General features: G+C 48.2%; 1 protein-coding gene across 15 annotated transcripts in view; it reads right to left on the bottom strand.

The window, feature by feature from the left end:
- Nucleotides 1-13,436, bottom strand: part of PHF14 (PHD finger protein 14) — a 1,035,579-nt gene that overhangs the window by 739,918 nt on the left and 282,225 nt on the right. For all 15 annotated transcript variants that reach the window (XM_085630765.1, XM_085630766.1, XM_085630773.1 and 12 more), the window contains one exon: nucleotides 13,306-13,401. In XM_085630765.1, coding sequence (XP_085486891.1) covers nucleotides 13,306-13,401 — 96 coding nt within the window. The remainder of the gene's footprint in view (nucleotides 1-13,305; nucleotides 13,402-13,436) is intronic.

Below are 13,436 nucleotides of genomic sequence, written 5' to 3'. Positions count from 1 at the left end.
TCTCGGTGTTGGGTGGTTCCCTGTCTGATGCAGGGCCTCCTGTTCTTTTGGCAGATTGTTCCCTAGCTGTTTGGTCAATGTTTCCCAGCGGGCTTTCGCATTGCTATGTTCCTCCGCTTGGTTTTCCCAGATTGACTTAGTTATGGTTTGCAGTTTGTCTGGTTGGTTGGTTTTGCAGTTGAGCCTTCTGAAATTCATGGTGTAAATGGTTGCTGGATCCTCTATTGGTAAGATCAGGGGCCTCCCCTTAATACACATCAAGATTTCCTGGGGCTGGTGGTCACTGTGCTCTTTTGTTCCAATCCTAAAACTAGAAATCCTACTAAACATTTGCAGAGTAACCAACGTGTAGTCTATTGTAGAACGTGCCATAGCTTTATGGTAGGTTGCCGCAGGTGGCTGATCTTCCGGAAAGCGACCATTTAATACTACAAGGCTCAAGTGTTCCATATCCTGTATAAAGTTCCTAGACTGGGCTGACAGTTTTATCTTTTTGCCCTGTACTTGGATGGGAATCTTCCCTGCTGTCAGTTGTTCCTCCAGCTCGTTGTCTCCTGTTTGTGGTCCTAATAGATGCATGTTAAAATCCCCGGCCAGTACAAGGTTGGTTGTTAGCTCTTCCGAGAGTAGACTGGTTTAACCCGTGTCCACCATTTTAATACCTCTGGCTTTGTCTCGTGGGTGAATATAAACATTGAGGACTATAATTTGTTGTTTAGCATTGCCCTCCTCAAAGTCCAATTCAAGAATTTTGAGCCCGTTTGTTGGGGTTAAAATGGAGTCTTGTCCCCCTTATGGTGCTAATCGACGAATAGATAGATAGGCCACCCTTCAGGTGGCCAAATTCGGCTCCTTTGGTTGTTGGGAGGTGGTGAGTTTTGTAGCCAAGTAAGTGCTGAGGTTCTTCCAGCCACATCTCCTGCATTAGAATTAAGTCAAAGCCTTGGATATAGGAGAGAAATTCCGTGTCCGATGCCTTATTTCCCTGACCATTTACGTTCCAGGAGCATATTCGAATTTGGGGCCACCCTCTGGGGCTTTGGTGGAGCTAAGTCAAGTGCCCTCGCCTTGTGAGTTTATTGTTCTAGCTAACCAGGTCCAGTCGTCCTGTGAGGGTTCGTCATCCTGGCTTTTCCTTCCTGATGAATGCAAGTCCGTGCTCCGCGCCCCTTTTGAGAACTGATTGAACGCTGCTGTGATGTGGATACCCTGAATGAACCGGCCTGTTGGGTATTAGAGGAACAGGGTAGCCCGGTTGTTGGTGTAAAAGTATTTTGATTCCCCATGCTTTTAATTGGGCACAATCCGCAAGGATCCTCCTTGCTGTTTCCTCTGAGGCCCAAGTTGCCTTAGTCATCTCTCTTCTTGAAAGCTCTTCATTGGTTCGGAACTCACTTGCTTCAAGATCAGCTGAATTGATGTCTGCCAGGTTCCTGATAGATTGAATCAGACGCAGGATGTTCCCTCTATTAAGGGTATCCTCCAGGCCTCTCGATTTAAATTCAGGGATAAATAAGATTGCGCAGCTCTTCTGGTTCATGGCATTGATGGGGGAATGCTTGTTGTGGTTCAACTGGCCTGCTAGTATGGGGCGATCGGTGCCACTGACTGTGCCCCCAACTGCCTCACTTTGCCCGACAAGCTAGTGAGCCAGTTTGTTGTTAGTTATGCAGGCCAGATTGCTGTTGCTGTCAATCATCGTACTTTCTCTTCCCGTGGTGCAGTTTTGCTTGGGCTGTTCAACTCCAGGAACTTCCCCCTCTGGTTCTGGAGTCTCCTGCGATGTCTCGGTGGTCTGCCTTTGTCCGGCGTGTGTAAGTGCCAGAGTGCTATTAGTTGTGCAGGCCAGATTACTGTTTCTGCGGGTCGATGTGCTTTTGCATCTCATGAAACGGTTTTGCTTCGCTCGTTCTACTGCAGGAGCTTGCACCTCTTGAACATTTGTTTCCCTTGATAACTCGGAGGACGTCTCCTGGGAAGACTTCGTGGTTAAATGGTCCACTTTATTTTCTATTTTTGGCGAGGAGGGTTCAGAAGTAACAATGTCATCCATACTTATTGTCCCAGAATCCGGTCTATTAAAAGGAAAGTAGTCCGTCATGTTCTTCTTCCTGTTTCTCTCTTTACTCTTTTTCTTGCGGTTTTGGGTCCGCTGCTCCTTGCCTTGCCCGTTTACTGCGCCTAGGATGTTAGGGGCTTGGGCTAACAATGGTTCCCCTTCTGGCTGCTGCATTCGATCACTTTGTTCTACGTTATTGCTTGCTCCATTTTATTTATTACCATCCCTGGTTATCCTTTCCGCCAAGGATAGCTCTATTAGCTGGCCCTCGGCGGTAATTGATGTGTTAAGCCTGCATAGACTTGGGCGGATACTCGGTCCGTCCTCCTTGGTCTGGGCCTTTAAATGGGGAATGTCCCTGCCCTTGTCCTCGGGGGCGCTTTCTTTGCTGGTGAATGCCTTCATATTGTATTTTTTGAAGGTTTCTTGGGGGTTTGTCCTGGCAGTGTTCGTTAAGTTCCTGATGTCACTCACCAAATCCCCCATTGCTGTAGGGAGTGTGAACAGTTTGTCCACTATGGTGTAGCAGGTGCAGTGTGCTTACGTTAATTGTGTTCCCTCCTGCACCCTATGTATCATTTCAGCAATGTTTGTAAGTCTATGATCAATATTAGCGACATGATTAGCAACTGAGTTGAGAATAGATAATTGTATATCTATTTTGTCCGAGTGAAATTGCATTGCCTTGATGGACAACTGCATAGTATTCAGTAGGGACGACCACAGCCTACCTGTGTCTTGGCCGTCCGATTCCATGGGATGGATTCGGTGCCCACTTTGGGCCTCAGGGTGCCTAATACAAGAAGCGTTTAATAAGTCATATAGCTCTTGTTCTAGCCACGTACCAGGCCCGCTGCTATTGGGCTCAGGGTGTGGCGCTTCTGGCTCTCTCCATTCATGGGTCAAGATGTTCTTGTTGGCTTTTCGGGAGATTTGTTCGACACATTGCCTGAAGATGCAATTATAGTGCTGCTTTTGGCATCTTCCCCATTGCGCTGAATTTCTCTTTTTGCCTTGCCTCGTCCCTCCCCCTTTCCTCCGGGACTGCATGAAAGCCACAGGGCAACTAAATCAGGCTCCAGTATTAGGGAGGTTTGTTCTGAGGTTCCCTGTACCCCTAGCAAAGAAGGATGCTCTTCAGCCATTGATAAATGTTCCTCTCGTATCGTAGTGCGCTGTACTGTAGTCTCTTGTGCAGTGTTAGTGGCCTCCGTAGTTGAATTTAAAGAAGAAATGTCCGTACCAGTAGTCATTTGCCCCTCCTTGATATTTTGCGAATACTTGGAGTTTGAATCTTTTCTTCCTGTCACTACTGTGACCAAGGGTTCAAGTGGTTGGACCGTTCTTGATTCAGATGGCGTCTCAGAGACCCTTGGCGCAGCTTGAATTGAACCGACCAATGTTCCTTCCACAATGGATTTTGTGGGCGTCAGAAGGTCTTTGTTGGGTGAGGCTGCCGTTGATATAGTTAGAATTGGCCCTTCTTCTAGATGGACCTCTAGGCACGAGGAGACCCAATCTCCTTTCTTAGCCTCACCCTCGCCCTCTTTATCTTCTCTTTTTTCTATGTGTTGTTGATTGAAATAGGGTACTGTCTCTGGGCAGAGGGGGGAAGAAAGGTTGCTCAAGCTTTCATTATTGAGAGCCAACACTGCCCCTGCGTCCTTCAGAAATGAAAACTTTGAATAAATCTTGGGCTGAAAGCCGCCCCTGCACCTAGCGCGGTTCTGCGTCTGAGTGTCATCCAGTGCAACCAGGCTACCATGTGATGTATTCTCTTCCATAGCCTGCTTCTCGTTGCATGAGATCTCACTGAGGTCCTTACTCTTCTTTTTCCTCTTGCTGACTATAGCTGTAACTGACCACCTCTCTTTCCCTGATCTCATTGCTATTGTAATCCTTAAGTCTCTTTAGGTCTCCTAAGGTCTCCTTGATTTTAAAAAAAAGATTGGCAGCCTTGAGATGACCTTCAGTGCTTAGTCCTGATTGGTCCTGCTTAGACCTACTTGGCCCCCTGACCTCCTGGGGGCTGTTGGCTAAGATGGCTGCAATGGCCTGCTCTGTTGATGTAACAAGGCCTTGTGTGATACAGACACAGGGAGCGCAAAGGGTGGAGAGGTGGCGTTTTACTGTTGTGCTGCTTCCCTTTGCTATTGCCTCCGTCTCCAGCCGCCGTCTCCAGACCTAACGCCACGAGCAAGGCGAGGCTGGGCCGGTAATCACCCCAAAGTGTATAGCGCTGAAGCTCGACCAAGCCCAAGGCAGGGCGGAAATTGCCTGGTGCTGCTGCTACGAAACTTCGCACCAGATCCGCACTCCACACTCCACTGCCAGCGATCTAGTGACTGAGGTGCCGCTCTTAATCCCCCCTCAGACCCCGGGGGAGGGGAGCTCGAGGAACAGGAGAGTGAGCGGGAGGAGAACCTCAGTGCTATGGCAGCAAAGGAGCGAGGGAGCGGGGGCAGGAAATCTGCACGGCTGCCAATCCAACCTGCTCCACCTGACTCAACCAGGCATATCAGGCTTATCAGCTGGCACTGCTCTATCCCCCTGTACCTCCAGACGCTGATATCTCACAGGTCTCACCCGATCTTGTCCTGACCTCCGCCTGCTCCGTTCAACCAGCTGCTCAACCTGTGCTCCAGCTCACGGCTCACTGCGAGACGCGGGAAAACACTATGGGCTTCACCTCAAGGAAGGCAACTGCCAGGCAGCCAGAGTGCTCTTGCCCCTCTCCTCCGCTTCTAGTCACCACAGGTGGAGAGGCACTCTGGGCTCCCCGGTGGCCTCAGGGAGCCTCTGGCGGCCCCCTCGCGGCTCCCTTGTGGCACCAGCTGCCTCCCAAACACCACCTTGGCCCCTGCCGCCGTAGGGAGGCTTTTCACTGCTTTTCGCGGCTACTGCCGCTGCGGGATGACTTTCGCGGCTTGGGCCGCTATAAGGTGACTTTTTGCGGCCTCGGCCACTGTGAGGTGACTTTCGCGGCTTCTGCCTGTCAAGTGGATCCCGCGGCTTCTGCCCGTCAAGTGGATCCCGCAGCTTCTGCCTGTCAAGTGGTTCCCGCAGCTCTGCTGCTGCAGAGAGGCCCACTCATCCACGGCAGACCCCGCAGCCTCGGCCAGCACGGGCAGTCCCACGCAGCAGCGAGGAAGCGAGAGCCGGAAACAGGGAAACCCGCACCTGCAGCACTCTCGCACCAACAGGGAAACAGTCTGGAAACCGTCAGGTGAGTCAACCAGTCACTGGCTGTAGCACTCGTTGCTGCACAGTGCGAGGCCCGCTTGCTTCTGTGGCTATGTGGAGATGCAAAAACGTTTTTTATTATTTTTTTTACTTTATTGTGACGATGTACGGAGGTGCTGAGGAAAAGGTGCCATTCCGCCACTCTTGTTGTCCATGTGCACATTAGTTGGGTGAGAAATAAAGAGCAAAAAAGAGGGAAACAACAACCAGGGAAAGAAAAACAGAAGAGTAGAGGAAGCTAGAGGGTATATGTGAGAAAAGAACGAATGAGTGAGAGAAAGAGACAGAAGGTTATGAAGAGAAAGTCAGAAAGAGAACTGAGTGGGTGTGAGATATGCACGGGAGAGAAAGAGCGCTATCAAATAAAGACAGCCACTGCCGGAACGGTAATTATTTACAATTTTTAAAAAACTTACCTTCCCCGGGGTCATGCGCGCGACTCCGCTCCTGCTGCTCCTGGCCGGGTCCCGTGTCGGGAAGGAGGCTTCCTCCTTACCCTCCCCAAGCCAATCACAATGCTGCAATGTGATGGTGCAGGCGGTGCCCAGCCAGGCGCCTGAAGGGAGGCCATTTTCTCTATGTAGGCTGCATGCAGCTTACTTAGAGAAAAAGGGAGAGTGCGCATGACTGGTTTGGTCATCCCGAAACTGGGGCCGACCAAACAGTCAGGGCCCACAACAGTGGGCAAGCCACTCCCTCCCTGCCCTCGAGCAGGACCGCCCACCAGCCCGCCCCACAACCAGGCACTTCTGCTTTCTCGCAGTGCGAGAAGCAGAAACAGAAAATGGTATTTAAAATACCATTTTATGTTTCTGCTTCTAACACTGCGAGAAAGCAGTGGGGCGACGCCCCTCTGCCCCAATGGAGGAGCCGCCCCTGGATAATATAGTGTTTATTAAAAACGCCAATCGGGCCAGTAAAATCAGGGTGCTAGGTGGGCTGGGAGAGTAAGGTTTCATCCCATGGCTCGCCCCAGTTGCAGTAAACAACATTCTATGGGCCAGCCGGCGCTGCCCGCACTGACCAATTCCATTACTCAGCCAGGCCAGCACTTGTCTAGGCAGCCAGCAGTTTGTTTCACTGACGTAACACGTGATGAGAGCTTCAAAGAGTCCCCTGGGAAGACCCAAAGAGAAGGGAATTAACCTGTGGAGAGCTGGCAGGACCCACGACAAACTGTATTCAAAGTGAAAGTAATGGCAGTGTGCTACCAGTCTACGGAATTCACCTTTACTTCGTCATATTTAGGTAATGACGTTAATTGTTGCATGACTTACTGGCATCTTTTTATGACAGGCTGATATAAACCTGTGGCTCGGGAGCTATGGCTTTACAAGATTGTGAGGTTTTAAAGCTTCTCACAGTTACTAGGTATTAGTCATAGCTCATAAAATGTGGGAATATCAATATATCACCTAACCTGGGGAGCGGCGGGGCTTGAATAAATTGCCTTGAGGGTTATAACACGGATACACAGATGGATCTGATTTATTTATTGCCTCTTAAATGCAATGACAAGGAATATATCCACAAAATATAATGTGTAATAAACAGCACAATTGCGGACTGTCAAGAGGTATATCACAGAATTACTCTTAGTCTTGGTCTTGGTGGCCACTGCAACAGAGACGGTCAGTCAGTCATGACTCCGTGATGACCCGCCCACTGCACTGACTCTCCCCCAGCCAGGCAGTGGCTCTGAAATTAATTATTCACCAGCAGGAGGCGGCCAGCATTATCCATATTTGCTCACACAGCGCAGGTGGCCCGGTCGGTGGGAGCAGCAGCACTGCGTTCGGACAGAGGCCAAAGCATCATGATTGCGTCCGGCCTTCCTCCTTACTCTGCGGTATCAGGACGTCACTTTCGCCCCACGGCGCCACAGCCACACTGTGTCACACAACCGGACGGGCCCACGGCTGTCTCGATAGTAGCTATTGGGTCAACACATCTGTCCGACACGGACTCAGAGCCGCGCTGCGGGAATAAAGATAGTAATACATTGTAGCACTCACAGCCCCCCAGTCCTTGGCTCACTCAGTTGGGAGCACCCCAACCCTGCCCAAGGGTACAGCGCATGCAGGGAGCGCCCTACCAGCTGCCACACAAACGGTTTGCAGCGCTAGAAACAACTAAGACACTATGCATTATGCACGACAATGCATTTCAGTACAGTGATGCGGAGCATCACACTGAAATGCGTTCGCCTAATGCCTGATGTGTGGCACTTGACAGGACTACCCGTGATGGAGGGCAGAAAGGTTTTCAATGGCTCGGAGCTCCAACAGGCTGATGTGGAATCCGGATTCTGCCGGAGACTAGAGTCCTCTGCTCTCCACACCTCCCAGATGGCCAACCCATCCCAGGAGTAACGCATTTGTCACTACTGTCAGATCCGAGGTGTCTGCTGCTGACCCAATCGCGGTTCCCAAGCCACCACTACAGGTCTTTTCCAGACCATGTTGGAGAGATTTCCCTGATGCAGTGCCCATTGGAACTTCAGGTACCACTGCAGAACCCACATATGCCAGAGGGCATGTGTCATCAGCAGGATGCAGAAGGCCATGATGCCCAGCAGCTTGAGAGTCAGTCTCACCTAAATAAATTCAGGATGGACTCTGAAACATTGGTATCAGAGCCTCAATATCCTGGACTCACGATTCAGAAAGATAAGCCCGGAACCGCACAGTGTCAAGAACAGCTCCTATAAAAGGGAGAATTTTAGAGGACGTCAGATGTGACTTTGGTATGTTGACAATGAACACCAGCGAGTGTAGGAGGGCCGCTGTAGTCTGGAGGTAGGAGATGACAGCTTGGGGCAAGGCCACCTTCAACCGCCAGTCGTCAAGATAAGGGAAGACTGGCACCCTTGATCTCGGTAGATGAGCTGCAACCACTGCCATCATCTTGGTTAACACCCGAGGGGTACTGGTAAGGACTAAGTGGAGCACTGCGAGCTTGAAAGTGCCTGTGGTCCACCGTAAAACCGCAGGCCGGACTGGGATATGGAAGTATGGGTTATGCAAGTCCAATGCTACCATCCAGTCTCCCGGGTCCAGTCTCTCCAGGACCTGAGAGAGCGTGAGCCTTTTGAACAACTTCTTCCTGAGGAATAAATTAAGAGAGCACAGATCTAGGATAGGACGAAGTTCTCAGTCCTTTTTGGGCACCAGTAAGTAGCGGGAATAACAAACACAACCTACTTCTGGTATCTGCACCCTCTTTGTGGCTCCCTTGGCCAACTGAGTCACCACTTATTGGCGGAGAAAAGATAAGTGATTCTCCGTCAGCCTGTCACAAGTTTGTGGCATAGGTGGTGGGAGTAGTCACGAAGGGGAGGGAAAGGCCCCTTCGGACGATCTGCAAATCCCACTTGTCAGATGGGTGCCTGTGATGGTAAGAGAGCAGATCAGGAAGGTGGACTGACCCAATCTCTGGCTACCCTAGCCACAAGACCTGAAAGTACCGCATCCTTGGCCACACAGAGGCTGGGAAGTCGGCGTGGTGGCTGGTGGGAAATGAATGTGGCTGTAAGCCTCTTTCGTAGCCACGAAAGGAGAAAAAGACGGATTGGGGGTGGCTAGGGGCCATGAACAGGCCCAAGGACTTGGCTGAAGTCCCACTGTTCTTAAAGCACTCCAGCGCTGAATACGCCTTGTCCCCAAAGAGACAGGAGCCATCAAAGGGCATGTCCATAAGCAATGCTTGGACATCCCCAAAAAAGCCAGTTGTCCTCAACAAGATGTGGAGTCGTAAAGTCAATGTTGATGAAACCGCTCTGCCCAGTGAGTCGGTCGTGTGTGGTCCACATCGTATCAGGAACTTCGCTGCATCTCTCCCATCGACAACAACCTGGGAGAGTAGGGCCCAGCCCTGGCCTTCTCTGGGACCGTTGGCAGCACCTGCTCAACAGTATCCCACAGAGCTATGGAATGGTGGCCCAAAAGGCAAGCAGTGTTCACAGACTGCATGGCCAGGCTGGTGAATGAAAACATCTTCTTTCCTAAGGTATTCACCTCTTGGATTCCCGATCTGGTGGAACTAACTTGAAATTAAGAAGGACGCATTGCTGTGCACCCTGGATCATATAAGACCAGGGTATCAGTATTGAACAAGAACAGAACCCATTAGTATCTTAAAGTGAAGATTAGGACTGCTCACCATCTATAAAAGATTAGGCCACGAGCACAGAGGTGACATAACGTGAAAAGAAGCTTCTATTTTAACCAAGGAACGTGCATCTTTTTATGCAAAGCCAAGATTACGTGGAGGACGATCAAACTCCAAGTTTGGATTTTATCACCAGGAGCAGGATAAGGGCACAAATGGGAAATTGAGATTAAACATCTGTTTTTATGTGATTTTGTCCTGAAGAAGGCGGGAATTTGATCCTAAGATCCGCCGAAAATACCAGAAGTACAAAAGAAAAACATTTTATGATACCGTTTTTTAATGTGATTTTCTTGCTTGTATCCACAATTGACAATCTATTGATATTATGATCATGTATTGCTATTTTGAGATACAATTTGTATTTGGGTAATTACTCAAACATTTTTTCCCTGTTTGCCATGATTTTTACATGTTTACAAGCTACAATATGATGTGGACATAGACATAGCTATGTTTGCTTATTCGGGGATTGTAAATGAACATCACATATGGTTATAAATTTCAAATCTTCAATGGTGAGATTTTACACATGAGTAGGATTACACTTCGCTTTTATTGTGGTGTGGTGTACTCTATATTTCATATTTTGATATTACACAATTGTCAATGAATATTCTGTGGACAGAATGATATGAATTTTAATTATTATAATAAAAAAATATTTGTTTAATAGGAGACAGTTAGAATCAGTGGTTTAATTGACAAGTATTGAATATAAAGCAGGAGATTGGCTCAGTGCATTATGAATGATTTGCTGACGACTGGTTGGAGAAGTGAGAGCACAAAAAGAAAAATTTGTTATGATTTTTTGAGTTGATCTATCTACCCAGTACCTTTTTGGCTTTAAAAGAGTAACTTTTTCGGTGGTTGGGAATGCACCAGAATTTATGTGGAAGGTGGAAGCTAGACCACCAAGCTCTCCGGAGGGGGAAAGGGGGAGGGAGAAGTTTGGGTCTCCTGGAGCAAGGCAGTGGCGGCGGGTAATCGTCCTGCTCACAGGAGCCCCTGTCCTGGGCTTGAACCATGCCCAAGTAGGACATCGATAAGTGCCTCATTAAAGGGAGAATCCGTTCTAATAGAGACAAACCCAGCTAGAGCACTTCTGTCAAGACATTTGTCTTGATGGCCATCGAGGGCAAGCTGAGATCCAAGACCTCGGCCACCCCCCTCACCACCACTGCAAAGGGGGCTCCCTCCTCCGTACTCAAGGTAGGGGGAAGAAAGCATGCCAGTGGCTGGAAAAGTGTCCAGTCCACTGGCTTTATCCAGATCCTCACACTAGTCCAAGGTGTCATTAGGCTGGTATTCTTCAGGGTCCAGAAACCCCTCCCATTCCTCCCCACGCCCTTGCCCGTGAGAATAGGGCGTAGGTTCTGGCCTTGAAGGCATGGCTCCAGGCGGTGCCAGAGTCTGCATTGGGCAATTCTCCTCCCACTCCGTGTCGGATTAAAATTGGGATGGTGCCTGTAGCGCCAGGAACGTCGACATCGGGACCAGCATCGGGGAAGGTTGAGACGGTCGTCGATCCGAATACCAGCATGGATCCTAGGGGCCCGACTGGCACCTGAGCTGCCAGTGTGGAACCAGAAGGGGCCCCTGGCTGCCAAATATGAGGTGCATGACCTCATAAAATTCTGTGGGATGGTTGGGGGTCGCTTTGGCTCCCAGAAACTCAAGGAGGTGCAGAGACAACCCAGGTGATGGCTCAATTGCAGAGCCAGGTATTGAATGTGAACGTTCCGTCTGCCGATGAGAAGAGGGATATGGAGAAGTCAAAGACCACTTCTACTGCTACTACTTGTGGTGGTGTGACTTACCAGTGGTCCGATGACTTGGATTGCAACGAGGTTCTCTGATTCTGTGACTGCTATCTGGACCTCGATCATTGCAGCGTTGCACATCGAACCACCTGGAACTTGAGGGATCGCTCCTTCAAAGCCTTCAGGTTCATGGCGCGGCAATCAGCACAGGCCTTCCGTCATGGTCGCGCTCGAGGCACCGGAGGCATATATTGTGCAGGTACGGCACCGACTTCAATCGGTGACAGATGACACATGGTTTGAAGCTGGCCTTCCGTGATGACATCCTGCCACAGCAGGAGAAAAAACCTCAAAAAGACTTCGACACAGTTCAAAAAAGGTTTAGTCATAAAATGACTAAGGGGTAGCTCTTACCGGGAGTGCACGGACTGGCATGGAAAGAAAAGAACTGATGTCATAGAGCCAGGGTGTCAACTATATAGGCAGCACACATGTCTATTCAGGCATGGACGATGCAGACAACGCAACACGGAGACGAAGGATGCCACCTATCCGCGCGCATGGGTACTGCTCAAGAGAAAATTCTGGATCCTGTCTGATGCCTGGAGATAATTCTAAGATAAGGAATCTGTGGCTAGAAGTCTCTATCAGAGAGGAGTGACCAAGACGTAGCACTGCACAAGAAAGGCATTTTTTAATTTAAAAAATGCAAGGCCTCTGTGACTGCACTCCTCTCTAAGTGATTAGATACGGTGGCTCCTTTCAGGCACTGCCCTTTTTGATTTTTTTAATTCCAATTTTGTTATTCACATTGGGCATCCTTTGTTACTTTTTGAATCAACTGTTCTAGTATTAAAGTTCAGGAACCGGCCTGCAGTGTTCTTGCCATGTCATAGGTAGTCCAACAGCTATTATGAAATCTCTCAATTTGGTTATTATGTTTTGGAGTTAACTAAAAAATTAAGGGTATCTGGGAGGATGAACTTGGAAATGTGTCTAAGCGCTGGAAAAAGCTCCCTCAGGAAAACAGATTACAGCTGTTAGTTCATGGAAGGACATTACTCATTCAATACTGGAGCTGCTTAGAAACATCTAGTAATTATTAACTGTAGAAGCAATGTCATTCACAAATTCGTTGAACTTGCTCTCCAGCCATTGCCTTTTCATTTACAGAACGCACAGATTTTACCATATTCCAAAAGGCTGAGAGAATTATGATTGATTGTGTAATAGACGGTAAAGATAAACTAACAGAAAGGTGTATATATGTACAGAAGTAATTTTACTGCTCGGAAGGGGGTTTCTAAAGGGATACCCAATGCAGACACGGTCAAAAGTAGTCTCCACTCACAAGGATAGATGGCGTGAATTAAGAGAAGTGTTTGAAGTGAAGAGTTGAGGGGTTAAATCTTTTCCTCATGTATAAAACTATGGCTTTCGTGAACAGGTAGATGTAAACAAATCTTTATAACAATAATTGGTGTGGCAAACAAATGCTGCCCATGTATTGAGAAATGTCATACAAGGAAAGAAGGTAATTGGGGAATAGAGAAAAAAAAGACTGGGATAAACTAAAAGAAAGGCAAAACTGAGCAAATAATTGTACCACTGTGGTCAAAAGTTAGCTAGTGACTGGTGGCCCTGTAAAAGACAAAGTGCACTATGCTTTATCTAAAGGGCATAGAAGAATGTAAGTAAACAAAAAGCAAACAAATTTAGTAGAAAAATCATCTCCCAATCTCGAGCATGCTTGGAAAAAAAGAGGAGAATAGCTTTGTGTTGAAAAGAAGTCCCTTACATATCAGGTTTGTCTTTATCACAAATGACAGGGCAATCAGTTAAAGCAAATGAAAGAATTTTGGAACAAAGATCGCTATTACAAAAACAAAATAAAGCCACAAGTCCTCCAGTAGTTGCCCAGTAAAGCTCTAGAGTCACAAATGATTACCCACAGAGTAGTTCTTAAACCACTAGCTCAAATCGAGTTTTTCCAGACACCAGAGGAAGGGAGAAACCAAAAAAGTACTCTGAAATTAAGGTGCATGGATTGAAGGAAATATAAAAACAAACCTGTCCAATGATTCTGCCCAGCATGTTCCAAAGTGACTGTCCTTCATTTCGCAAATCACTGTTTAGATTTTGCAGCTCATCCAATGATTCACAAAGCTGAAAAAAACAGACAGTTATGCCAAGCTCTGCTT

The sequence above is a fragment of the Triturus cristatus genome, chromosome 10 (assembly GCF_964204655.1).
Source record: "Triturus cristatus chromosome 10, aTriCri1.1, whole genome shotgun sequence".
Taxonomy (NCBI): Eukaryota; Metazoa; Chordata; class Amphibia; order Caudata; family Salamandridae; genus Triturus; species Triturus cristatus.
Note: the sequence above shows the minus strand (reverse complement) of the source record. Positions and strands in the feature narration are given on the sequence as shown.